This window comes from Salvelinus fontinalis, chromosome 4 (genome assembly GCF_029448725.1).
Source record: "Salvelinus fontinalis isolate EN_2023a chromosome 4, ASM2944872v1, whole genome shotgun sequence".
Taxonomy (NCBI): Eukaryota; Metazoa; Chordata; class Actinopteri; order Salmoniformes; family Salmonidae; genus Salvelinus; species Salvelinus fontinalis.
Genome location: NC_074668.1, coordinates 82,615,761 through 82,643,183, shown reverse-complemented (window position 1 = coordinate 82,643,183; position 27,423 = coordinate 82,615,761). Strand labels below are relative to the sequence as shown.

At 48.9% G+C, this 27,423-nt stretch overlaps 1 protein-coding gene across 1 annotated transcript in view; it reads left to right on the top strand.

Annotated features, from left to right (window-relative positions):
* The first annotated feature begins 3,911 nt into the window (after positions 1–3,911).
* Positions 3,912–27,423, top strand: part of dapk2a (death-associated protein kinase 2a) — a 41,139-nt gene continuing 17,627 nt past the window's right edge. Inside the window, exons 1-5 of the mRNA XM_055921635.1 lie at positions 3,912–4,044; positions 4,685–4,841; positions 17,489–17,710; positions 19,100–19,238; positions 27,269–27,398. Of these exons, the coding sequence (XP_055777610.1) occupies positions 4,699–4,841; positions 17,489–17,710; positions 19,100–19,238; positions 27,269–27,398 (634 nt within the window). The 5' untranslated portion in view covers positions 3,912–4,044; positions 4,685–4,698. The remainder of the gene's footprint in view (positions 4,045–4,684; positions 4,842–17,488; positions 17,711–19,099; positions 19,239–27,268; positions 27,399–27,423) is intronic.

Genomic DNA, 27,423 nt, shown 5'->3' with positions numbered 1-27,423 from the left:
TGTCTGTCTGTCTGCCTGTCTGTCTGTCTGTCTGTCTGTTAAATAACCCCTGTATTATGTTGAGTTGTTATGTCTGTCTGTCTGTCTGTCTGCCTGTCTGTCTGTCTGTCTGTCTGTCTGTTAAATAACCCCTGTGTTATGTTGAGTTGTTATGTCTGTCCACAAATAAACAGATAAACTTACATTGGTGTAAAATGAGAAAAGAAGTCTGACACCAAGCTGACAAACATTGTGAGGTTTTCACGGTGTTCTCTGCTGGACAGATGAAATGTGATATATCATTCCCATAATGAGGGACACTCCAGTCTTCCCAGCATCAATATCAATACCTGACGCTGTAATTACATTTACCCAGAGTACAGAATCTGATACCATTGGTTGATTCTCTTCACCCAGAGTACAGAATCTGATACCATTGGTTGATTCTCCTCACCCAGAGTACAGAATCTGATACCATTGGTTGATTCTCCTCACCCAGAGTACAGAATCTGATACCATTGGTTGATTCTCCTCACCCAGAGTACAGAATCTGATACCATTGGTTGATTCTCCTCACCCAGAGTACAGAATCTGATACCATTGGTTGATTCTCCTCACCCAGAGTACAGAATCTGATACCATTGGTTGATTCTCCTCACCCAGAGTACAGAATCTGATACCATTGGTTGATTCTCCTCACCCAGAGTACAGAATCTGATACCATTGGTTGATTATCTTCACCCAGAGTACAGAATCTGATACCATTGGTTGATTCTCCTCACCCAGAGTACAGAATCTGATACCATTGGTTGATTGTCTTCACCCAGAGTACAGAATCTGATACCATTGGTTGATTCTCTTCTGCTATCTTTTCTCAGTCATCTCAACCACATCTGTCATTCTCTCTCTCTCTCTCTCTCTGGGCTTTATTGGCATGGGAAACATCATAACATTGACAAAGCAAATGAAATATTTAATTAACAAAAGTGAAATATACAATAAAAATGAATAGTAAACATTACACATTTTAAATGTCGTATTATGTCTATATACAGTGTTGTATTGATGTGCAAATAGTTAAAGTACAAAAGGGGAAATAAATAAACATAAATATGGGTATTTGGTGTTTGTTCATCACTGGTTGACCTTTTCTGGTGGCAACAGGTCACACATCTTGCTGCTGTGATGTCACACTGTGGTATTTCACCCAGTAGATATGGGAGTTTATCAAAATTGGGCTTGTTTTCAAATTCTTTGTGGGTCTGTTTAATCTGAGGGAAATATGTGTCTCTAATATGGTCATACATTTGGCAGGAGGTTAGGAAGTGCAGCTCGGTTTCCACTGCCCACGACGGCCCCTCAATAGCAAGGCTATGCTCACTGAGTCTGTACACAGTCAAAGCTTTCCTTAAGTTTGGGTCAGTCACAGTGGTCAGGAATTCTCTTCCTCTCTGTCTCCCTATCCTGTAATATCAGCACTTTGACTTTCTGAATCTAAATTCCTTCCATTAGCAGCCGATACCTGACGCAGTGGCAGGTAGCCTAGTGGTTAGAGCGTTGGACTAGTAACCAGCAGGTAGCATAGTGGTTAGAGCGTTGGACTAGTAACCGGCAGGTAGCCTAGTGGTTAGAGTGTTGGACTAGTAACCAGCAGGTAGACTAGTGGTTAGAGTGTTGGACTAGTAACCAGCAGGTAGCCTGGTGGTTAGAGTGTTGGACTAGTAACCGGCAGGTAGCCTAGTGGTTAGAGTGTTGGACTAGTAACCAGCAGGTAGACTAGTGGTTAGAGCGTTGGACTAGTAACCAGCAGGTAGCCTAGTGGTTAGAGCGTTGGACTAGTAACCAGCAGGTAGCCTAGTGGTTAGAGCGTTGGACTAGTAACCAGCAGGTAGCCTAGTGGTTAGAGCATTGGACTAGTAACCAGCAGGTAGCCTAGTGGTTAGAGCGTTGGACTAGTAACCAGCAGGTAGCCTAGTGGTTAGAGCGTTGGACTAGTAACCAGCAGGTAGCCTAGTGGTTAGAGCGTTGGACTAGTAACCAGCAGGTAGCCTAGTGGTTAGAGTGTTGGACTAGTAACCAGCAAGTAGCCTAGTCGTTAGAGCGTTGAACTAGTAACCAGCAGGTAGCCTAGTGGTTAGAGCATTGGGCCAGTATCCAGCAGGTAGCCTAGTGGTTAGAGCATTGGGCCAGTAACCAGCAGGTAGCCTAGTGGTTAGAGCGTTGGACTAGTAACCAGCAGGTAGCCTAGTGGTTAGAGCGTTGGACTAGTAACCAGCAGGTAGCCTAGTGGTTAGAGTGTTGGACTAGTAACCAGCAAGTAGCCTAGTGGTTAGAGCGTTGGACTAGTAACCAGCAGGTAGCCTAGTGGTTAGATCGTTGGGCCAGTAACCAGCAGGTAGCCTAGTGGTTAGAGCGTTGGACTAGTAACCAGCAGGTAGCCTAGTGGTTAGATCGTTGGGCCAGTAACCAGCAGGTAGCCTAGTGGTTAGAGCGTTGGACTAGTAACCAGCAGGTAGCCTAGTGGTTAGAGCATTGGGACTAGTAACCAGCAGGTAGCCTAGTGGTTAGAGCGTTGGACTAGTAACTGAAAGGTTGCAAGATCGAATCCCCGAGCTAACAAGGTGAAAATCTGTCGTTCTGCCCCTGAACAAGGCAGTTAACCCACTGTTTCCATGAACAAGGCAGTTAAACCCACTGTTCCCCTGAACAAGGCAGTTAAATCCACTGTTCCCCTGAACAAGGCAGTTAAATTCACTGTTCCCCTGAACAAGGCAGTTAAATCCACTGTTCCCCTGAACAAGGCAGTTAAACCCACTGTTCCCCTGAACAAGGCAGTTAACCCACTGTTCCCCTGAACAAGGCAGTTAAACCCACTGTTCCCCTGAACAAGGCAGTTAAACCCACTGTTCCCCTGAACAAGGCAGTTAAACCCACTGTTCCCCTGAACAAGGCAGTTAAACCCACTGTTCCCCTGAACAAGGCAGTTAAATCCACTGTTCCCCTGAACAAGGCAGTTAACCCACTGTTCCCCTGAACAAGGCAGTTAAACCCACTGTTCCCCTGAACAAGGCAGTTAGACCCACTGTTCCTAGGCTTGTTTTAGTTCTTAACTGACTTGCCTAGTTAAAGGTTAAATACAAAAATTATAACAAGGTGATGGTGTCTGTGTTAATGTTATTGTCCTATAGTGCCCTCTGGTGGTGTAGTCACTGCACTACACTGCTGGGCAGGGCTTTTCCATACTCCTTACTATAGAATACCACACTACGTACACTGAGTGGCACATTTTCAGGAACACCCTCCTGATATTGAGTTTCACCCCCACTTTTGTCCCTCAGAACAGCCTCAATTCGTCGGGTCATGGACTCTACAAGGTGTCTAAAGCGTTCCACAGGGATGCTGGCCCATGTTGACTCCAATGCTTCCCACAGTTGTGTCAAGTTGGCTGGATGTCCTTTGGGTGGTGGACCATTCTTGATACACACGGGAAACTGTTGAGCGTGAAAAACCCAGCAGCGTTGCAGTTCTTGACACAAACCAGTGTTCCTGGCACCTACTATCATACCCCGTTCAAAGGCACTTCAATATTTTGTCTTGCCCATTCACCCTCTGAATGGCACACATACACAATCCATGTCTCAATTTGTTTCAAGGATTAAAAATCCTTCTTTAACCCGTCTCTTCTCCTTCATCTACACTGATTGACGTGGATTTAACAAGGTACATCAATAAGGGATCGTATCTTCCACCTGGATTCACCTGGTCAGTCTGTCACGGAAAGAGCAGGTGTTCCTAATGTTTTGTTCACTCATTGTATGTTGTACGCAGTGGAAGAGAACACACACACAGACTTGTATTTGTAACTTTGAAAATAGACTCAGGGAAGGCAGCTCTATCGCGTGGTAACAAGAGACATTTAGTGTGGCGTAAGAGCGCGCCGGGAACCTGAGAGCGCGCCTGGTCAGTAGGGAAATGCCGTCTACACGGTGCTCGGTAAAACTTTGAAAAGAAACGAGAGTGAACGAAGAAGTTTTGTGGACACGCTTTGACAGTCATTTCAACATGGTAAGAACTTTTTAAAAATGTCTCTATATTTCTATCTATTTAACTTTATTCTACTGGTTATCTGTTTGCGTCATCTAAGGTCTTGCGCCGCACATTGCCCTTGATATTTGGTGATGCAGGAAGTCCCGTCAAATGTGCCTACAATAAGTTGCTAATAAGAGCTGGCCAACAGTCTAGTAGTAATAGTATGGAATAACACGAGTTATAAACTGGGTGGTTCCAGCCCTGAATACTGATTGGCTGACTGCCATGGCCGTATACCTCGGGTATAATAAAACGTTTATTTTTACTGCTCTAATTATGTTGGTAACCAGCTTATAATAGCAATAAGGCGCCTCTTATTGCGTTGGTCGTAAATAAGAACAGCCGTTAGCCGTGGTATATTGGCCATATACCACACCTCCTCTGAACATATTGCTTAATTATAACACCAGTTATAAACACGTTCTACTCATAATTAATCTATTGTAATATATATTTTTTTTTTAAAGACGTGTTTTGTATGTAAGCTAAATGTTTCTCTGGTTCTGTGATGTTGGCCATGTTGTTGTACGTCGCCATGTTTGTTGTTTTACAAATCCCGAGCAGACACGACACTTCACCTGCTGAACTATCAGAAATATTCTGTTCTTTTACACAGGGTTTACTTCTATAATGGGCGGAGTAGAGAACCCATCTGAGACAGCTATATTACAGATGGTAACCACGCCATCGTCCCCATCTATGCCTGCTGGCATGGCCCTGTTCAAGCAGCAGACAGTGGAAGATTTCTACGACATCGGAGAAGAATTAGGAAGGTACAGTATTACGATAGGGGCAGCAGGTAGCCTAGTGGTTAGAGTGTTAGGTCAGTAACCAGCAGGTAGCCTAGTGGTTAGAGCGTTGGACTAGTAACCAGCAGGTAGCCTAGTGGTTAGAGTGTTAGGTCAGTAACCAGCAGGTAGCCTAGTGGTTAGAGCGTTGGACTAGTAACCAGCAGGTAGCCTAGTGGTTAGAGCGTTGGACTAGTAACCAGCAGGTAGCCTAGTGGTTAGAGTGTTAGGTCAGTAACCAGCAGGTAGCCTAGTGGTTAGAGCGTTGGACTAGTAACCAGCAGGTAGCCTAGTGGTTAGAGCGTTGGGCCAGTAACCAGCAGGTAGCCTAGTGGTTAGAGCGTTGAACTAGTAACCAGCAGGTAGCCTATTGGTTAGAGCGTTGGACTAGTAACCAGCAGGTAGCCTAGAGGTTAGAGTGTTGGACTAGTAACTAGCAGGTAGCCTAGTGGTTAGAGCGTTGGGCCAGTAACTAGCAGGTAGCCTAGTGGTTAGAGCGTTGGACTAGTAACCAGCAGGTAGCCTAGTGGTTAGAGCATTGGGCCAGTAACCAGCACGTAGCCTAGTGGTTAGAGCGTTGGAACAGTAACCAGCACGTAGCCTAGTGGTTAGAGCGTTGGACTAGTAACCAACAGGTAGCCTAGTGGTTAGAGTGTTGGGCCAGTAACCAGCAGGTAGCCTAGTGGTTAGAGCATTGGGCCAGTAACCAGCACATAGCCTAGTGGTTAGAGCGTTGGGCCAGTAACCAGCACGTAGCCTAGTGGTTAGAGCATTGGGCCAGTAACCAGCAGGTAGCCTAGTGGTTAGAGCATTGGACTAGTAACTAGCAGGTAGCCTAGTGGTTAGAGTGTTGGGCCAGTAACCAGCAGGTAGCCTAGTGGTTAGAGCGTTGGGCCAGTAATCAGCAGGTAGCCTAGTGGTTAGAGTGTTGGGCTAGTAACCAGCAGGTAGCCTAGTGGTTAGAGTGTTGGGTCAGTAACCAGCAGGTAGCCTAGTGGTTAGAGTGTTGGGTCAGTAACCAGCAGGTAGCCTAGTGGTTAGAGTGTTGGGTCAGTATCCAGTAGGTAGCCTAGTGGTTAGAGCTTTGGACTAGTAACCAGCAGGTAGCCTAGTGGTTAGAGTGTTGGACTAGTAACCAGCCGGTATCCTAGTGGTTAGAGCGTTGGGCCAGTAACCAGCAGGTAGCTTAGTGGTTAGAGCATTGGGCCAGTAACCAGCAGGTAGCCTAGTGGTTAGAGTTTTGGACTAGTAACCAGCAGGTATCCTAGTGGTTAGAGCGTTGGGCCAGTAACCAGCAGGTAGTCTAGTGGTTAGAGCGTTAGGCCAGTAACCAGCAGGTAGCCTAGTGGTTAGAGCATTGGGTCAGTAACCAGCAGGTACCCTAGTGGTTAGAGCATTGGGCCAGTAACCAGCAGGTAGCCTAGTGGTTAGAGTGTTGGGTCAGTAACCAGCAGGTAGCCTAGTGGTTAGAGTGTTGGGTCAGTATCCAGTAGGTAGCCTAGTGGTTAGAGTGTTGGACTAGTAACCAGCAGGTAGCCTAGTGGTTAGAGCATTGGGCCAGTAACCAGCAGGTAGCCTAGTGGTTAGAGTTTTGGACTAGTAACCAGCAGGTATCCTAGTGGTTAGAGCGTTGGGCCAGTAACCAGCAGGTAGTCTAGTGGTTAGAGCGTTAGGCCAGTAACCAGCAGGCAGCCTAGTGGTTAGAGCATTGGGTCAGTAACCAGCAGGTACCCTAGTGGTTAGAGCATTGGGCCAGTAACCAGCAGGTAGCCTAGTGGTTAGAGCGTTGGACTAGTAACCAGCAGGTAGCCTAGTGGTTAGAGCGTTGGACTAGTAACCAGCAGGTAGTCTAGTGGTTAGAGCATTGGACTAGTAACCAGCAGGTAGCCTAGTGGTTAGAGCGTTGGGCCAGTAACCAGCGGGTACACTAGTGGTTAGAGCGTTGGGCCAGTAACCAGCAGGTAGCCTAGTGGTTAGAGTTTTGGACTAGTAACCAGCAGGTATCCTAGTGGTTAGAGCGTTGGGCCAGTAACCAGCAGGTAGCTTAGTGGTTAGAGCGTTGGGCCAGTAACCAGCAGGTAGACTAGTGGTTAGAGCGTTGGACTAGTAACCAGAAGTTAGCCTAGTGGTTAGAGCGTTGGGCCAGTAACCAGCAGGTAGCCTAGTGGTTAGAGCGTTGGGCTAGTAACCAGCAGGTAGACTAGTGGTTAGAGTGTTGGGTCAGTAACCAGCAGGTAGCCTAGTGGATAGAGTGTTGGACTAGTAACCAGCAGGTAGCCTAGTGGTTAGAGCGTTGGACTAGTAACCAGCAGGTAGCCTAGTGGTTAGAGTGTTTGGTCAGTAACCAGCAGGTAGCCTAGTGGTTAGAGCGTTGGACTAGTAACCAGCAGGTAGCCTAGTGGTTAGAGCGTTGGACTAGTAACCAGCAGGTAGCCTAGTGGTTAGAGTGTTAGGTCAGTAACCAGCAGGTAGCCTAGTGGTTAGAGCGTTGGACTAGTAACCAGCAGGTAGCCTAGTGGTTAGAGCGTTGGGCCAGTAACCAGCAGGTAGCCTAGTGGTTAGAGCGTTGAACTAGTAACCAGCAGGTAGCCTATTGGTTAGAGCGTTAGGACTAGTAACCAGCAGGTAGCCTAGAGGTTAGAGTGTTGGACTAGTAACTAGCAGGTAGCCTAGTGGTTAGAGCGTTGGGCCAGTAACTAGCAGGTAGCCTAGTGGTTAGAGCGTTGGACTAGTAACCAGCAGGTAGCCTAGTGGTTAGAGCATTGGGCCAGTAACCAGCACGTAGCCTAGTGGTTAGAGCGTTGGAACAGTAACCAGCACGTAGCCTAGTGGTTAGAGCGTTGGACTAGTAACCAACAGGTAGCCTAGTGGTTAGAGTGTTGGGCCAGTAACCAGCAGGTAGCCTAGTGGTTAGAGCATTGGGCCAGTAACCAGCACATAGCCTAGTGGTTAGAGCGTTGGGCCAGTAACCAGCACGTAGCCTAGTGGTTAGAGCATTGGGCCAGTAACCAGCAGGTAGCCTAGTGGTTAGAGCATTGGACTAGTAACTAGCAGGTAGCCTAGTGGTTAGAGTGTTGGGCCAGTAACCAGCAGGTAGCCTAGTGGTTAGAGCGTTGGGCCAGTAATCAGCAGGTAGCCTAGTGGTTAGAGTGTTGGGCTAGTAACCAGCAGGTAGACTAGTGGTTAGAGTGTTGGGTCAGTAACCAGCAGGTAGCCTAGTGGTTAGAGTGTTGGGTCAGTAACCAGCAGGTAGCCTAGTGGTTAGAGTGTTGGGTCAGTATCCAGTAGGTAGCCTAGTGGTTAGAGCGTTGGACTAGTAACCAGCAGGTAGTCTAGTGGTTAGAGCATTGGACTAGTAACCAGCAGGTAGCCTAGTGGTTAGAGCGTTGGGCCAGTAACCAGCGGGTACACTAGTGGTTAGAGCGTTGGGCCAGTAACCAGCGGGTAGCCTAGTGGTTAGAGCGTTGGGCCAGTCACCAGCAGGTAGTCTAGTGGTTAGAGCATTTGAACTAGTAACCAGCAGGTAGCTTAGTGGTTAGAGCGTTGGGCCAGTAACCAGCAGGTAGACTAGTGGTTAGAGCGTTGGACTAGTAACCAGAAGTTAGCCTAGTGGTTAGAGCGTTGGGCCAGTAACCAGCAGGTAGCCTAGTGGTTAGAGCGTTGGGCCAGTAACCAGCAGGTAGCCTAGTGGTTAGAGTGTTGGGCTAGTAACTAGCAGGTAGACTAGTGGTTAGAGTGTTGGGTCAGTAACCAGCAGGTAGCCTAGTGGATAGAGTGTTGGGTCAGTAACCAGCAGGTAGCCTAGTGGTTAGAGTGTTGGACTAGTAACCAGCAGGTAGCCTAGTGGTTAGAGTGTTGGACTAGTAACCAGCAGGTAGCCTAGTGGTTAGAGCGTTGGGCCAGTAACCAGCAGGTAGCCTAGTGGTTAGAGCGTTAGGCCAGTAACCAGCAGGTAGCCTAGTGGTTAGAGCATTGGGTCAGTAACCAGCAGGTACCCTAGTGGTTAGAGCATTGGGCCAGTAACCAGCAGGTAGCCTAGTGGTTAGAGCGTTGGACTAGAAACCAGCAGGTAGCCTAGTGGTTAGAGCGTTGGACTAGTAACCAGCAGGTAGTCTAGTGGTTAGAGCGTTGGGCCAGTAACCAGCAGGTAGCCTAATGATTAGAGCGTTGGGCAAGTAACCAGTGGGTACACTAGTGGTTAGAGCGTTGGGCCAGTAACCAGCGGGTAGCCTAGTGGTTAGAGCGTTGGGCCAGTAACCAGCAGGTAGTCTAGTGGTTAGAGCATTTGAACTAGTAACCCACAGGTAGCTTAGTGGTTAGAGCGTTGGGCCAGTAACCAGCAGGTAGTCTAGTGGTTAGAGCATTGGACCAGTAACCAGCAGGTAGCCTAGTGGTTAGAGTGTTGGGTCAGTAACCAGCAGGTAGCCTAGTGGTTAGAGTGTTGGGTCAGTATCCAGTAGGTAGCCTAGTGGTTAGAGTGTTTGACTAGTAACCAGCAGGTAGCCTAGTGGTTAGAGTGTTGGACTAGTATCCAGCAGGTATCCTAGTGGTTAGAGCGTTGGGCCAGTAACCAGCAGGTAGCCTAGTGGTTAGAGCATTGGGCCAGTAACCAGCAGGTAGCCTAGTGGTTAGAGTTTTGGACTAGTAACCAGCAGGTATCCTAGTGGTTAGAGCGTTGGGCCAGTAACCAGCAGGTAGTCTAGTGGTTAGAGCGTTAGGCCAGTAACCAGCAGGTAGTCTAGTGGTTTGAGCATTGGGTCAGTAACCAGCAGGTACCCTAGTGGTTAGAGCATTGGGTCAGTAACCAGCAGGTACCCTAGTGGTTAGAGCATTGGGCCAGTAACCAGCAGGTAGCCTAGTGGTTAGAGCGTTGGACTAGTAACCAGCAGGTAGCCTAGTGGTTAGAGCGTTGGACTAGTAACCAGCAGGTAGACTAGTGGTTAGAGCGTTGGACTAGTAACCAGCAGGTAGCCTAGTGGTTAGAGCGTTGGACTAGTAACCAGCAGGTGGTCTAGTGGTTAGAGCGTTGGACTAGTAACCAGCAGGTAGTCTAGTGGTTAGAGCGTTGGACTAGTAACCAGCAGGTAGCCTAGTGGTTAGAGCGTTGGACTAGTAACCAGCAGGTAGCCTAGTGGTTAGAGCGTTGGACTAGTAACCAGCAGGTAGCCTAGTGGTTAGAGCATTGGACCAGTAACCAGCAGGTAGCCTAGTGGTTAGAGCATTGGACTAGTAACCAGCACGTAGCCTAGTGGTTAGAGCGTTGGGCCAGTAACCAGCATGTAGCCTAGTGGTTGGAGCATTAGACCAGTAACCAGCAGGTAGCCTAGTGGTTAGAGCATTGGGCCAGTAACCAGCAGGTAGTCTAGTGGTTAGAGCGTTGGACTAGTAACCAGCAGGTAGCCTAGTGGTTAGAGCGTTGGACTAGTAACCAGCAGGTAGCCTAGTGGTTAGAGCGTTGGACTAGTAACTAGCAGGTAGCCTAGTGGTTAGAGCGTTAGACCAGTAACCAGCAGGTAGCCTAGTGGTTAGAGTGTTGGACTAGTAACCAGCAGGTATCCTAGTGGTTAGAGCGTTGGGCCAGTAACCAGCAGGTAGCTTAGTGGTTAGAGTGTTGAGCCAGTAACCAGCAGGTAGTCTAGTGGTTAGAGCGTTAGGCCAGTAACCAGCAGGTAGCCTAGTGGTTAGAGCATTGGGTCAGTAACCAGCAGGTACCCTAGTGGTTAGAGCATTGGGCCAGTAACCAGCAGGTAGCCTAGTGGTTAGAGTGTTGGGTCAGTAACCAGCAGGTAGCCTAGTGGTTAGAGTGTTGGGTCAGTATCCAGTAGGTAGCTCAGTGGTTAGAGTGTTGGACTAGTAACCAGCAGGTAGCCTAGTGGTTAGAGCATTGGGCCAATAACCAGCAGGTAGCCTAGTGGTTAGAGTTTTGGACTAGTAACCAGCAGGTATCCTAGTGGTTAGAGCGTTGGGCCAGTAACCAGCAGGTAGTCTAGTGGTTAGAGCGTTAGGCCAGTAACCAGCAGGTAGCCTAGTGGTTAGAGCATTGGGTCAGTAACCAGCAGGTACCCTAGTGGTTAGAGCATTGGGCCAGTAACCAGCAGGTAGCCTAGTGGTTAGAGCGTTGGACTAGTAACCAGCAGGTAGTCTAGTGGTTAGAGCATTGGACTAGTAACCAGCAGGTAGCCTAGTGGTTAGAGCGTTGGGCCAGTAACCAGCGGGTACACTAGTGGTTAGAGCGTTGGGCCAGTAACCAGCGGGTAGCCTAGTGGTTAGAGCGTTGGGCCAGTAACCAGCAGGTAGTCTAGTGGTTAGAGCATTTGAACTAGTAACCAGCAGGTAGCTTAGTGGTTAGAGCGTTGGGCCAGTAACCAGCAGGTAGACTAGTGGTTAGAGCGTTGGACTAGTAACCAGAAGTTAGCCTAGTGGTTAGAGCGTTGGGCCAGTAACCAGCAGGTAGCCTAGTGGTTAGAGCGTTGGGCCAGTAACCAGCAGGTAGCCTAGTGGTTAGAGTGTTGGGCTAGTAACCAGCAGGTAGCCTAGTGGTTAGAGTGTTGGGTCAGTAACCAGCAGGTAGCCTAGTGGATAGAGTGTTGGGTCAGTAACCAGCAGGTAGCCTAGTGGTTAGAGTGTTGGGTCAGTAACCAGTAGGTAGCCTAGTGGTTAGAGTGTTGTACTGGTAACCAGCAGGTATCCTAGTGGTTAGAGCGTTGGGCCAGTAACCAGCAGGTAGCATAGTGGTTAGAGCGTTAGGCCAGTAACCAGCAGGTAGCCTAGTGGTTAGAGCATTGGGTCAGTAACCAGCAGGTACCCTAGTGGTTAGAGCATTGGGCCAGTAACCAGCAGGTAGCCTAGTGGTTAGAGCGTTGGACTAGTAACCAGCAGGTAGCCTAGTGGTTAGAGTGTTGGACTAGTAACCAGCAGGTATCCTAGTGGTTAGAGCGTTGGGCCAGTAACCAGCAGGTAGCTTAGTGGTTAGAGCGTTGGGCCAGTAACCAGCAGGTAGCTTAGTGGTTAGAGCGTTGGGCCAGTAACCAGCAGGTAGTCTAGTGGTTAGAGCGTTAGGCCAGTAACCAGCAGGTAGCCTAGTGGTTAGAGCATTGGGTCAGTAACCAGCAGGTACCCTAGTGGTTAGAGCATTGGGCCAGTAACCAGCAGGTAGCCTAGTGGTTAGAGTGTTGGGTCAGTAACCAGCAGGTAGCCTAGTGGTTAGAGTGTTGGGTCAGTATCCAGTAGGTAGCCTAGTGGTTAGAGTGTTGGACTAGTAACCAGCAGGTAGCCTAGTGGTTAGAGCATTGTGCCAGTAACCAGGAGGTAGCCTAGTGGTTAGAGTTTTGGACTAGTAACCAGCAGGTATCCTAGTGGTTAGAGCGTTGGGCCAGTAACCAGCAGGTAGTCTAGTGGTTAGAGCGTTAGGCCAGTAACCAGCAGGTAGCCTAGTGGTTAGAGCATTGGGTCAGTAACCAGCAGGTACCCTAGTGGTTAGAGCATTGGGCCAGTAACCAGCAGGTAGCCTAGTGGTTAGAGCGTTGGACTAGTAACCAGCAGGTAGCCTAGTGGTTAGAGCGTTGGACTAGTAACCAGCAGGTAGTCTAGTGGTTAGAGCATTGGACTAGTAACCAGCAGGTAGCCTAGTGGTTAGAGCGTTGGGCCAGTAACCAGCGGGTACACTTAATGGTTAGAGCGTTGGGCCAGTAACCAGCGGGTAGCCTAGTGGTTAGAGCGTTGGGCCAGTAACCAGCAGGTAGTCTAGTGGTTAGAGCATTTGAACTAGTAACCAGCAGGTAGCTTAGTGGTTAGAGCGTTGGGCCATTAACCAGCAGGTAGCTTAGTGGTTAGAGCGTTGGGCCTGTAACCAGCAGGTAGCCTAGTGGTTAGAGCGTTAGGCCAGTAACCAGCAGGTAGCCTAGTGGTTAGAGCATTGGGTCAGTAACCAGCAGGTACCCTAGTGGTTAGAGCATTGGGCCAGTAACCATCAGGTAGCCTAGTGGTTAGAGCGTTGGACTAGTAACCAGCAGGTAGCCTAGTGGTTAGAGCGTTGGACTAGTAACCAGCAGGTAGTCTAGTGGTTAGAGCGTTGGGCCAGTAACCAGCAGGTAGCCTAATGATTAGAGCGTTGGGCAAGTAACCAGTGGGTACACTAGTGGTTAGAGCGTTGGGCCAGTAACCAGCGGGTAGCCTAGTGGTTAGAGCGTTGGGCCAGTAACCAGCAGGTAGTCTAGTGGTTAGAGCATTTGAACTAGTAACCCACAGGTAGCTTAGTGGTTAGAGCGTTGGGCCAGTAACCAGCAGGTAGTCTAGTGGTTAGAGCATTGGACCAGTAACCAGCAGGTAGCCTAGTGGTTAGAGTGTTGGGTCAGTAACCAGCAGGTAGCCTAGTGGTTAGAGTGGGGCTGACAGGCAGTCACTCCTCCTCTAGATGCAGCTGAGCTGGCAGGCAGTCACTTCTCCTCTAGAGGCAGCTGAGCTGGCAGGCAGTCACTCCTCCTCTAGAGGCAGCTGGCAGGCAGTCACTCCTCCTCTAGAGGCAGCTGAGCTGACAGGGAGTCACTCCTCCTCTAGAGGCAGCTGAGCTGGCAGGCAGTCACTCCTCCTCTAGATGCAGCTGGCAGGCAGTCACTCCTCCTCTAGATGCAGCTGGCAGGCAGTCACTCCTCCTCTAGAGGCAGCTGGCAGGCAGTCACTCCTCCTCTAGAGGCAGCTGAGCTGACAGGGAGTCACTCCTCCTCTAGAGGCAGCTGAGCTGACAGGGAGTCACTCCTCCTTTAGAGGCAGCTGAGCTGGCAGGCAGTCATTCCTCCTCTAGAAGCAGCTGAGCTGGCAGGCAGTCACTCCTCCTCTAGAGGCAGCTGAGCTGACAGGCAGTCACTCCTCCTCTAGAGGCAGCTGACAGGCAGTCACTTCTCCTCTAGAGGCAGCTGAGCTGGCAGGCAGTCACTCCTCCTCTAGAGGCAGCTGAGCTGACAGGCAGTCACTCCTCCTCTAGAGGCAGCTGACAGGCAGTCACTTCTCCTCTAGAGGCAGCTGAGCTGGCAGGCAGTCACTCCTCCTCTAGAGGCAGCTGAGCTGGCAGGCAGTCACTCCTCCTCTAGAGGCAGCTGAGCTGACAGGGAGTCACTCCTCCTTTAGAGGCAGCTGAGCTGGCAGGCAGTCATTCCTCCTCTAGAAGCAGCTGAGCTGGCAGGCAGTCACTCCTCCTCTAGAGGCAGCTGAGCTGACAGGCAGTCACTCCTCCTCTAGAGGCAGCTGACAGGCAGTCACTTCTCCTCTAGAGGCAGCTGAGCTGGCAGACAGTCACTCCTCCTCTAGAGGCAGCTGAGCTGACAGGTAGTCACTCCTCCTCTAGAAGCAGCTGAGCTGACAGGCAGTCACTCATCACGCTGCAGTTTAAAGATGGCTTCCTTCTATCTTTAGAGATGTGTGTCTATGTTTAATCACACAGCTACACTATGAATGAGGAAGTGGAGTATTACTTTACCTCACTGTCTCACTGTACTGACAGTAGAGGAAAACCACATGGAGTCACAGTCACTGCCTGTGCCTCAAATGGCCCCCTATCCCCTATGGACTCTTATCATAAGCAGGGCACTCTATAGGGAATATACACTCTTAGAAAAAAAGGTTCTATCTAGAACCTAAAAGGGTTCTTTGGTTGTCCCCATAGGAGAACCCTTTTAAGAACCCTGTTTTGGTTCCAGACAGAACCTTTTTGAGTTCCATGTAGAACCCTTTACACAGAGGGTTCTACATGGAACCCAAAATAGTTCTGCCTGGAACCAAACATGGATCTACCCTGGAACCAAACAGGATTCTCCTATGGGAACAGCCCAAGAACCCTTTTGGAACCCTTTTGTCTAAGAGTGAAGGGTGCAACTATGGTACACAGCCACTGATTGACCCGTTGACTTAATTACCTGGTCCTCTTGGTGTCCTGTTGTTGCTCTGTTGTATGTGAGGATAAAAGCCCAACGTTGGGTCAATACATCCAAGTATTGGAAGTATTTGAGGAGCGCTTGATTTAGCTCAGAGTGACTTCTGGTGCTGTTCCATTGGTTCCATTGTACAGGGGCCAGAGTACTAAATCAAGTGCAGCAAAGTATTTCCCATATGCTACCATAGGCTACCATAGGATAACATAGGCTACCATATGCTACCATAGGCTACCATAGGCTACCATATGCTACCATAGGCTACCATATGCTACCATAGGCTACCATATTCTAACATAGGCTACCATAGGCTAACATATGCTACCATAGGCTACCATAGGCTACCATATGCTACCATATGCTACCACAGGCTACCATAGGCTACCATATGCTACCATAGGCTACCATAGGCTACCACAGGCTACCATATGCTACCATAGGCTACCATAGGCTACCACAGGCTACCATATGCTACCATATGCTACCATAGGCTACCATATGCTACCATAGGCTACCATAGGATAACATAGGCTACCATTGGCTACCATAGGCTACCATATGCTACCATAGGCTACCATATGCTACCATAGGCTACCATATGCTACCATAGGCTACCATATGCTACCATAGGCTAACATAGGCTACCACAGGCTACCATAGGCTACCATAGGCTACCATAGGCTACCATAGGCTACTGTATGCAGTGAACACAGGTGTGTACAACAGCGAATGGTATTTCGATATGTTTAGCTGTGAAAGTGTATGAGGTAAAACCCCAGAGTTGTCAGGCCTAGCTCACGCTGCTGCATTGCCACGACGACGCTATGAATAGACCAGTAGCCTCGCAGGAAGAAATGTCTGGACATTCTGTAGGACAAATTGAGTTAACCCTTCACACAATACCACACCTTCTGACTGCACCGTGGCTATTTACAGTATTTAAAGAGACAGTGTTTTCACCAAAACAGAGATTATAAATGTAATATTGTAATAATACATGAAAATCCTCTTGACAATATCCTCTGATGCAGAAATAACATACGGTCTCATCTGTCCGATCTGATCTGATCTGATTCGTCTGATCTGATTCTGTAGAGACCACATGTTGTAGGTGTTAAGGTCCCATCTGGCCTTCGTCTGATCTGATTCTGTAGAGACCACATGTTGTAGGTGTTAAGGTCCCATCTGGTCTTCGTCTGATCTGATTCTGTAGAGACCACATGTTGCAGGTGTTAACATACCGTCCCATCTGGCCTTCGTCTGATCTGATTCTATAGAGGCCACATGTTGTAGGTGTTAAGGTCCCATCTGGTCTTCGTCTGATCTGATTCTGTAGAGAACACATGTTGCAGGTGTTAAGGTCCCATCTGGTCTTCGTCTGATCTGATTCTGTAGAGAACACATGTTGTAGGTGTTAAGGTCCCATCTGGCCTTCGTCTGATCTGATTCTGTAGAGACCACATGTTGTAGGTGTTAAGGTCCCATCTGGTCTTCGTCTGATCTGATTCTGTAGAGACCACATGTTGTAGGTGTTAAGGTCCCATCTGGTCTTCGTCTGATCTGATTCTGTAGAGACCACATGTTGTAGGTGTTAAGGTCCCATCTGGCCTTCGTCTGATCTGATTCTGTAGAGACCACATGTTGTAGGTGTTAATATACCGTCCCATCTGGTCTTCGTCTGATCTGATTCTGTAGAGACCACATGTTGTAGGTGTTAAGGTCCCATCTGGTCTTCGTCTGATCTGATTCTGTAGAGGCCACATGTTGTAGGTGTTAATATACGGTCCCATCTGGCCTTCGTCTGATCTGATTCTGTAGAGGCCACATGTTGTAGGTGTTAAGGTCCCATCTGGCCTTCGTCTGATCTGATTCTGTAGAGACCACATGTTGTAGGTGTTAATATACCGTCCCATCTGGCCTTCGTCTGATCTGATTCTGTAGAGGCCACATGTTGTAGGTGTTAACATACGGTCCCATCTGGCCTTCGTCTGATCTGATTCTGTAGAGGCCACATGTTGTAGGTGTTAAGGTCCCATCTGGCCTTCATCTGATCTGATTCTGTAGAGACCACATGTTGTAGGTGTTGAGGTCCCATCTGGTCTTCATCTGATCTGATTCTGTAGAGACCACATGTTGTAGGTGTTAAGGTCCCATCTGGTCTTCGTCTGATCTGATTCTGTAGAGGCCACATGTTGTAGGTGTTAACATACGGTCCCATCTGGCCTTCGTCTGATCTGATTCTGTAGAGGCCACATGTTGTAGGTGTTAAGGTCCCATCTGGCCTTCATCTGATCTGATTCTGTAGAGACCACATGTTGTAGGTGTTGAGGTCCCATCTGGTCTTCATCTGATCTGATTCTGTAGAGACCACATGTTGTAGGTGTTAAGGTCCCATCTGGTCTTCGTCTGATCTGATTCTGTAGAGACCACATGTTGTAGGTGTTAATATACCGTCCCATCTGGCCTTCATCTGATCTGATTCTGTAGAGACCACATGTTGTAGGTGTTGAGGTCCCATCTGGTCTTCATCTGATCTGATTCTGTAGAGACCACATGTTGTAGGTGTTGAGGTCCCATCTGGTCTTCATCTGATCTGATTCTGTAGAGGCTGTAAATCATAATCATTCATTTCCAACCAAACATACATTGTGTTGCTAAACATTTTTCTCCGTCATATTTTTGTGTCCCTTCTCTCGTTCCGTGTTCCAGCGGTCAGTTTGCCATCGTGAAGCGTTGCTGGGAGAAGAGCACCGGTCTGGAGTTCGCTGCTAAGTTCATCAAGAAACGTCAGAGCAGATCCAGCCGGCGGGGGGTCAGGAGGGAGGAGATAGAGAGAGAGGTCAACATCCTACAGCAGACACAACACCCCAACATAGTCACCTTCCACGACGTCTACGAGAACCGTACTGACGTGGTGCTCATCCTGGAGCTGTGAGTCCCACCAGAGAGGAATACTACAAACCAGGATCAAGGAGTTAGCCAGATAACTTGCCGGAATATTCTTACAGCATTTTATTTTGTTTTGTTTCGGGGGGGGAGATAAACTTGAAATGGGAATAATTTAGTTGACACAACAACCAGAAACCCATCTCTAAGATTAGCATTCTTAATGAACCTGAAAATTGTGGTGGTTATTTCTGGTTGTTTTATCAAGGCAGACTGGTTTTATCTAACAAACACAGTCTTAGCCTGGGAGACAGTCTGGTTTTATCTAACAAGCACAGTCTTAGCCTGGGAGACAGTCTGGTTTTATCTAACAAACACAGTCTTAGCCTGGGAGACAGTCTGGTTCTATCTAACAAGCACAGTCTTAGCCTGGGAGACAGTCTGGTTTTATCTAACAAACACAGTCTTAGCCTGGGAGACAGTCTGGTTTTATCTAACAAGCACAGTCTTAGCCTGGGAGACAGACTGGTTTTATCTAACAAGCACAGTCTTAGCCTGGGAGACAGTCTGGTTTTATCTAACAAACACAGTCTTAGCCTGGGAGACAGTCTGGTTCTATCTAATCTAACAAGCACAGTCTTAGCCTGGGAGACAGTCTGGTTTTATCTAACAAACACAGTCTTAGCCTGGGAGACAGTCTGGTTCTATCTAATCTAACAAGCACAGTCTTAGCCTGGGAGACAGTCTGGTTCTATCTAATCTAACAAACACAGTCTTAGCCTGGGAGCCAGTCTGGTTTTATCTAACAAACACAGTCTTAGCCTGGGAGCCAGACTGGTTTTATCTAACAAACACAGTCTTAGCCTGGGAGACAGTCTGGTTCTATCTAACAAACACAGTCTTAGCCTGGGAGCCAGACTGGTTTTATCTAACAAGCACAGTCTTAGCCTGGGAGACAGTCTGGTTTTATCTAACAAACACAGTCTTAGCCTGGGAGACAGTCTGGTTCTATCTAATCTAACAAACACAGTCTTAGCCTGGGAGACAGTCTGGTTCTATCTAATCTAACAAACACAGTCTTAGCCTGGGAGACAGTCTGGTTCTATCTAATCTAACAAACACAGTCTTAGCCTGGGAGACAGTCTGGTTCTATCTAATCTAACAAACACAGTCTTAGCCTGGGAGACAGTCTGGTTCTATCTAATCTAACAAACACAGTCTTCCCCTGAGAGCCAGTCTGGTTTTATCTTTCACCTGTAACATCTGTTGCACAATGATGGAGAAATGCTCAGTGTGTGTGTGTGTGTGTGTGTGTGTGTGTGTATGTGTGTGTGTGTGTGTGTGTGTGTGTGTGTGTGTGTGTGTGTGTGTGTGTGTGTGTGTGTGTGTGTGTGTGTGTGTGTGTGTGTGTGTGTGTGTGTGTGTGTGTTTCAGGGTGTCAGGGGGAGAGCTGTTTGACTTCCTGGCCCAGAAGGAGTCTCTGAGTGAAGAGGAGGCGACTCAGTTTATCAAACAGATTCTGGAGGGGGTCCACTACCTCCACTCTAGGAAGATAGCACACTTTGACCTCAAGGTACTGTACACACACACACACACACACACACACACACACACACACACACACACACACACACACACACACACACACACACACACACACACACACACACACACACACACATACTGTATATACACCCACACACACACATACACACTGTATACACACACGCGCACACACAGGGGAGGTGTGTGAGTGTGTGTGCTGCCTTTATGAGGCACTACCAATGAGGGAAGCAGTTTTAGAGGCGAGGACAAGATTTAGTTTCTATGGTGACAAATTCTCTCTGTGGCCAACAGCCCTGTTAGGTGGGCCAGTCTAACTCCTCTTCAGTACGCTGCCCAGTCTAACTCCTCTTCAGTACGCTGCCAGTCTAGTGATGCCATTCATTCAGAAGAGCAGCTGCAACTAAGCACATCCTCACAACACGCTGGTCCTCCTCTCTAATGAACGATAACTACCATAGTGCCATCCTCACAACACGCTGGTCCTCCTCTCTAATGAACGATAACTACCATGGCGCCGTCCTCACAACACGCTGGTCCTCCTCTCTAATGAACGATAACTACCATGGCGCCATCCTCACAACACGCTGGTCCTCCTCTCTAATGAACGATAACTACCATGGTACCATCCTCACAACACGCTGGTCCTCCTCTCTAATGAACGATAACTACCATGGTGCCATCCTCACAACACGCTGGTCCTCCTCTCTAATGAACGATAACTACCATAGTGCCATCCTCACAACACGCTGGTCCTCCTCTCTAATGAACGATAACTACCATGGTGCCGTCCTCACAACACGCTGGTCCTCCTCTCTAATGAACGATAACTACCATGGTGCCATCCTCACAACACACTGGTCCTCCTCTCTAATGAACGATAACTACCATGGTGCCATCCTCACAACACGCTGGTCCTCCTCTCTAATGAACGATAACTACCATGGTGCCATCCTCACAACACGCTGGTCCTCCTCTCTAATGAACGATAACTACCATGGTGCCATCCTCACAACACGCTGGTCCTCCTCTCTAATGAACGATGACTACCATGGTGCCATCCTCACAACACGCTGGTCCTCCTCTCTAATGAACGCTGGTCCTCCTCTCTAATGAACGATAACTACCATGGTGCCATCCTCACAACACGCTGGTCCTCCTCTCTAATGAACGATAACTACCATGGTACCATCCTCACAACACGCTGGTCCTCCTCTCTAATGAACGCTGGTCCTCCTCTCTAATTAACGATAACTACCATGGCGCCGTCCTCACAACACACTGGTCCTCCTCTCTAATGAACGATAACTACCATGGTGCCGTCCTCACAACACGCTGGTCCTCCTCTCTAATGAACGATAACTACCATGGTGCCATCCTCACAACACGCTGGTCCTCCTCTCTAATGAACGATAACTACCATGGTGCCATCCTCACAAAACGCTGGTCCTCCTCTCTAATGAACGATAACTACCATGGTGCCATCCTCACAACACGCTGGTCCTCCTCTCTAATGAACGATAACTACCATGGTGCCATCCTCACAACACGCTGGTCCTCCTCTCTAATGAACGCTGGTCCTCATCTCTAATGAACGATAACTACCATGGTGTCATCCTCACAACACGCTGGTTCTCCTCTCTAATGAACGCTGGTCCTCCTCTCCAATGAACGATAACTACCATGGTGCCATCCTCACAACACGCTGGTCCTCCTCTCTAATGAACGATAACTACCATGGTGCCGTCCTCACAACACGCTGGTCCTCCTCTCTAATGAACGATAACTACCATGGTGCCATCCTCACAACACGCTGGTCCTCCTCTCTAATGAACGATAACTACCATGGTGCCATCCTCACCACACGCTGGTCCTCCTCTCTAATGAACGATAACTACCATGGTGCCGTCCTCACAAAACGCTGGTCCTCCTCTCTAATGAACGATAACTACCATGGTGCCATCCTCACAACACGCTGGTCCTCCTCTCTAATGAACGCTGGTCCTCCTCTCTAATGAACGATAACTACCATGGTGCCATCCTCACAACACGCTGGTCCTCCTCTCTAATGAACGCTGGTCCTCCTCTCTAATGAACGATAACTACCATAGTGCCGTCCTCACAACACGCTGGTCCTCCTCTCTAATGAACGATAACTACCATGGTGCCGTCCTCACAACACGCTGGTCCTCCTCTCTAATGAACGCTGGTCCTCCTCTCTAATGAACGATAACTACCATGGTACCATCCTCACAACACGCTGGTCCTCCTCTCTAATGAACGATAACTACCATAGTGCCGTCCTCACAACACGCTGGTCCTCCTCTCTAATGAACGCTGGTCCTCCTCTCTAATGAACGATAACTACCATGGTGCCATCCTCACAACACGCTGGTCCTCCTCTCTAATGAATGATAACTACCATGGTGCCATCCTTACCACACGCTGGTCCTCCTCTAATGAACGATAACTACCATGGTGCCGTCCTCACAACACGCTGGTCCTCCTCTCTAATGAACGCTGGTCCTCCTCTCTAATGAACGATAACTACCATGGTGCCGTCCTCACAACACGCTGGTCCTCCTCTCTAATGAACGCTGGTCCTCCTCTCCAATGAACGATAACTACCATGGTGCCGTCCTCACAACACGCTGGTCCTCCTCTCTAATGAACGCTGGTCCTCTTCTCTAATGAACGATAACTACCATGGTGCCATCCTCACAACACGCTGGTCCTCCTCTCTAATGAACGATAACTACCATGGTGCCATCCTCACAACACGCTGGTCCTCCTCTCTAATGAATGATAACTACCATGGTGCCATCCTCACAACACGCTGGTCCTCCTCTCTAATGAACGATAACTACCATGGTGCCATCCTCACAACACACTGGTCCTCCTCTCTAATGAACGATAACTACCATGGTGCCATCCTCACAACACGCTGGTCCTCCTCTCTAATGAACGATAACTACCATGGTGCCATCCTCACAACACGCTGGTCCTCCTCTCTAATGAACGATAACTACCATGGTGCCGTCCTCACAACACGCTGGTCCTCCTCTCTAATGAACGATAACTACCATGGTGCCGTCCTCACAACACGCTGGTCCTCCTCTCTAATGAACGCTGGTCCTCCTCTCTAATGAACGATAACTACCATGGTGCCGTCCTCACAACACGCTGGTCCTCCTCTCTAATGAACGATAACTACCATGGTGCCATCCTCACAACACGCTGGTCCTCCTCTCTAATGAACGATAACTACCATGGTGCCGTCCTCACAACACGCTGGTCCTCCTCTCTAATGAACGATAACTACCATGGTGCCGTCCTCACAACACGCTTTTCCTCCTCTCTAATGAACGCTGGTCCTCTTCTCTAATGAACGATAACTACCATGGTGCCATCCTCACAACACGCTGGTCCTCTTCTCTAATGAACGATGACTACCATGGTGCCATCCTCACAACACGCTGGTCCTCCTCTCTAATGAACGATGACTACCATGGTGCCGTCCTCACAACACGCTGGTCCTCCTCTCTAATGAACGATAACTACCATGGTGCCGTCCTCACAACACGCTGGTCCTCCTCTCTAATGAACGCTGGTCCTCCTCTCTAATGAACGATAACTACCATGGTGCCATCCTCACAACACGCTGGTCCTCCTCTCTAATGAACGATAACTACAGGACTACAATAGGGGGAAGTTGCAGAATCTATTGCCACGGCCTGCACAGATCAGAGACATATAGAAAGATTTAGACTGCTGTACAAAGATGATAGATATATAGAAAGATGTTTAGACTGCTGTACAAAGATGATAGATATATAGAAAGATGTTTAGACTGCTGTACAAAGATGATAGATAAACTCAGCCTAAAAAGAAACGTCCTCTCACTGTCAACTGAGTTTATTTTCATCAAACTTAACATGTGTAAATATTTGTATGAACATAACAAGATTCAACAACTGAGACATAAACTGAACAAGTTCCACACACATGTGACTAACAGAAATTGAATAATGTGTCCCTGAACAAAGGTAAGTCAGTATCTGGTGTGGCCACCACCTGCATTAACTACTGCAGTGCATCTCCTCATGGACTGCACCAGATTTGCCAGTTCTTGCTGTGAGATGTTACCCCACTCTTCCACCAAGGCACCTGCAAGTTCCCAGACATTTCTCGTGGGAATGGCCCTAGCCCTCACCCTCCGAGCCAACAGGTCAATGGGATTGAGATCAGGGCTCTTCACTGGCCATGGCAGAACACTGACATTCCTGTCTTGCAGGAAACACACACAGAACGAGCAGTATGGCTGGTGGCATTGTCATGCTGGAGGGTCATATCAGGATGAGCCTGCAGGAAGGGTACCACATGAGGGAGGAGGATGTCTTTCCTGTAACGCACAGCATTGAGATTGCCTGCAATGACAACAAGCTCAGTCCGATGATGCTGTGACACACCGCCCCAGACCATGACGGACGTCTCACAGTACGGACATTGCAATTTATTGCCCTGGCCACATCTGCAGTTCTCATGCCTCCTTGCAGCATGCCTCAGGCACGTTCACGCAGATGAGCAGGGATCCTGGGCATCTTTCTTTTGGTGTTTTTCAGAGTCAGTAGAAAGGCCTCTTTAGTGTTCTAAGTTTTCATATCTGTGACCTTAATTGCCGACCGTCTGTAAGCTGTTAGTGTCCGTTCCACAGGTGCATGTTCGTTAATTGTTTATGGTTCATTGAACAAGCCACGGGAAACAGTGTTTAAACCCTTTACAATGAAGATCTGTGAAGTAATTTGGATTTTTGCGAATTATCTTTGAAAGACAGAGTCCTGAAAAAGGGACGTTTCTTTTTTTGCTGAGTTTATATAGAAAGATGTTTAGACTGCTGTACAAAGATGATATATATAGAGAAAGACGTATAGACTGCTGTACAAAGATGATAGATATATAGAAAGATGTATAGACTGCTGTACAAAGTAAAGCTGAAATATACAGCTGTTTAGAGAAGCATAGTCAAATTGGTAACACTTCAGACTGCAGGTACTGTATAATGCATTATGGTCTTGTCATGAGCTTGTTTAAATGAGGGCTGGACTGCTGAAATCTGTACTGCTGAGAGCTTCATACTGTAAATCCCATTAGTAAGAGACACACTTGGGGGGTGCAGCTCACAGCACTTTACCTCAGATAGAGAGGGGGGGAGGGAGAGAGAGAGAAAGTGCTGTGTCAGGTATGGGAAAAGCGTTCAATAAGGGTGCAGTCCTTCCCGGCGTTGACAGAGAGGCTAGCTGTGGTCTCACCACAGGAAGACTGGGGGAGGGGGAGACGGGAGAGACGGGGAAGGGAGGGGGAGACGGGAGAGACGGGGAAGGGAGGGAGAGACGGGAGAGACGGGGAAGGGAGGGAGAGACGGGTGTTACGCACGCCTCTGAGAAGAGGGAACGCAACTCCCTGCTAGAACTCAACTCTCTGAAGTGCAAGAGGTATGGACTGTAGGTGCGAGTAAGGATGACACAAAAGCAGATTTTACCGTTTACTTGGATTTGTTTTCTTACACGGTAATATGGGGAAAAGGGGCTGGACGGAACCAAAGCAAAGAAAGTAAATATCAAAGTTCCCCCTCTCCTATCTAACCTGCCTACCCACTTAACTTACCTAACTTAGCACCGTCTGGTGCCCTAACCAAAATACAGGGGGTGGTCCGCCCAGGTCTTACCTAGTGTGCCTAGACAGTAAATATACTACGGGTATATGTATGCCCGCGGGCCTCTTGCCTAAGCACTCCCAAAGTGCCTTCTCCTTCCCCCCTGGGAACAAATGAAACAGAGTAATTATTAATGATTTCACAAACACTCACAAACACAGGACATAGAAAAACTGCTACCAACAACAACAGTACATACCACACTTTCTGATACATAACCAACACTATATCACAATCAAATTTTTCTCTCTCAATCTCTCTCCCCTCTCTACTCTCTTGGGCAGAACACTGGCTTTTATCTTCAGGTGGCAATGGTGATTAGAGTCAGCTGCTTCTTGACGAGGGGGCGGGGTCAGCTCCAATCACCAATTAGCCTGGGGTTGACCAATCAGCTGGTTGGGGAGTACTTCAGGAAGCCATCTCCTGAAACACACACTCAAATACAAAACAGAACACAGAAACTGGGGAACGTAACAACGGGAGAGACGGGGAAGGGAGGGAGAGACGGGAGAGGGAGGAGGAGACGATAGAGACAGGGGAGAGGGAGGAGACGAAAGAGACATGGGAGGGGGAGACAAAAGAGACGGGGAAGGGAGGGGGAGATGGGAGAGACGGGGAAGACGGGAGAGACGGGGAAGGGAGGGGAGACGGGGAAGGGAGGGAAAGACGGGAGAGACGGGGAAGGGAGGGGGAGACGGGAGAGGGAGGAGGAGACGATAGAGACAGGGGAGAGGGAGGAGACGAAAGAGACATGGGAGAGGGAGGAAGAGACGAAAGAGACAGGGGAGAGGGAGACGAAGGAGACAGGGAAGAGGGAGGGGGGGACGAAGGAGACAGGGAAGAGGGAGGGGGAGACGAAACAGACAGGGGAGAGGGTGGAGGAGATGAAACAGACAGGGGAGAGGGTGGAGGAGACGAAAGAGACAGGGGAGAGGGTGGAGGAGACGAAAGAGACAGGGGAGAGGGAGCGGGAGACGAAGGAGACAGGGAAGAGGGAGGGGGGGACGAAGGAGACAGGGGAGAGGGAGGGGGGGACGAAAGGGACAGGAGAGGGAGAGACGAAAGAGACGGGAGAGGGAGGGGGAGACGAAGGAGACAGGGGAGAGGGAGAGACGAAAGAGACGGGAGAGGGAAGGGGAGACGAAAGAGACAGGGGAGAGGAAGAGACGGGAGAGGGAAGGGGAGACGAAGGAGACAGGGGAGAGGAAGAGACGGGAGAGGGAAGGGGAGACGAAGGAGACAGGGGAGAGGAAGAGACGAAAGAGACGGGAGAGGGAAGGGGAGACGAAAGAGACAGGGGAGGGAGAGACGAAAGAGACGGGAGAGGGAAGGGGAGACGAAAGAGACAGGGGAGGGAGAGACGAAAGATACGGGAGAGGGAGAGAAGAAAGATACGGGAGAGGGAGAGAAGAAAGATACGGGAGAGGGAAGGGGAGACGAAAGAGACAGAGGAGAGGGAAGGGGAGACGAAAGAGACAGAGGAGAGGGAGGAGGAGATTAAAGAGACGGGGGAGGGAGAGGGAGAGCAGACGGGTGACATTTGGGATGCAGACTGTACAGACTGAGGTAAATATGAAGTCCAGGGGTACATAGGAAGTCTCCTTTACACCACAGCTGGCTGGCAACGCCAAAGTCAGGAACACAGTACGGTGACGGTGATAGAAGGTCGGGTGGCAACATGTTTGACCTTCTGGGTGTGTTTAAACGGTGTCACCCAGATGCAGGAAACAGGAGGAGAGGAGTAGCAGAAGATGACAGGACATCCAGTTAATAAGGCTGGACTACTCTTTCAACACCTGCTTACGCCCTCTGACAGGGAACTTCTTACATCCACGTTGGGTTGACAGGGTTATCTGGCGTTGGGTTGTCTGACGTTGGGTTTATCTGACGTTGGGTTTATCTGACGTTGGGTTGTCTGACGTTGGGTTGTCTGACGTTGGGTTGTCTGACGTTGGGTTGTCTGACGTTGGGTTATCTGACGTTGGGTTGACGGGGTTTATCTGACGTTGGGTTGACGGGGTTTATCTGACGTTGGGTTGACGGGGTTTATCTGACGTTGGGTTGACGGGGTTTATCTGACGTTGGGTTGACGGGGTTTATCTGACGTTGGGTTGACGGGGTTTATCTGACGTTGGGTTTGACGGGGTTTATCTGACGTTGGGTTTGACAGGGTTTATCTGACGTTGGGTTTGACAGGGTTTGATCATTATTTTCTGATCGTTTTGAACCTAAGGAGACAGGACTGCAACAGGGCCAGTATACTCATGCACACTAATGATCAGAAACGGTCTCTCAGTAAATCCCTTCACTCTCTTTCTGTTTTCCAGCCTGAAAACATCATGCTGTTGGAGAAGAACGTGCCCTTGCCGAGGATCAAACTAATCGACTTCGGACTCGCTCACAAAATCGAGGCGGGGGCAGAGTTTAAAAACATTTTTGGGACTCCTGAATTTGTGGGTAAGATTTCAGTGTTGAGACTGGC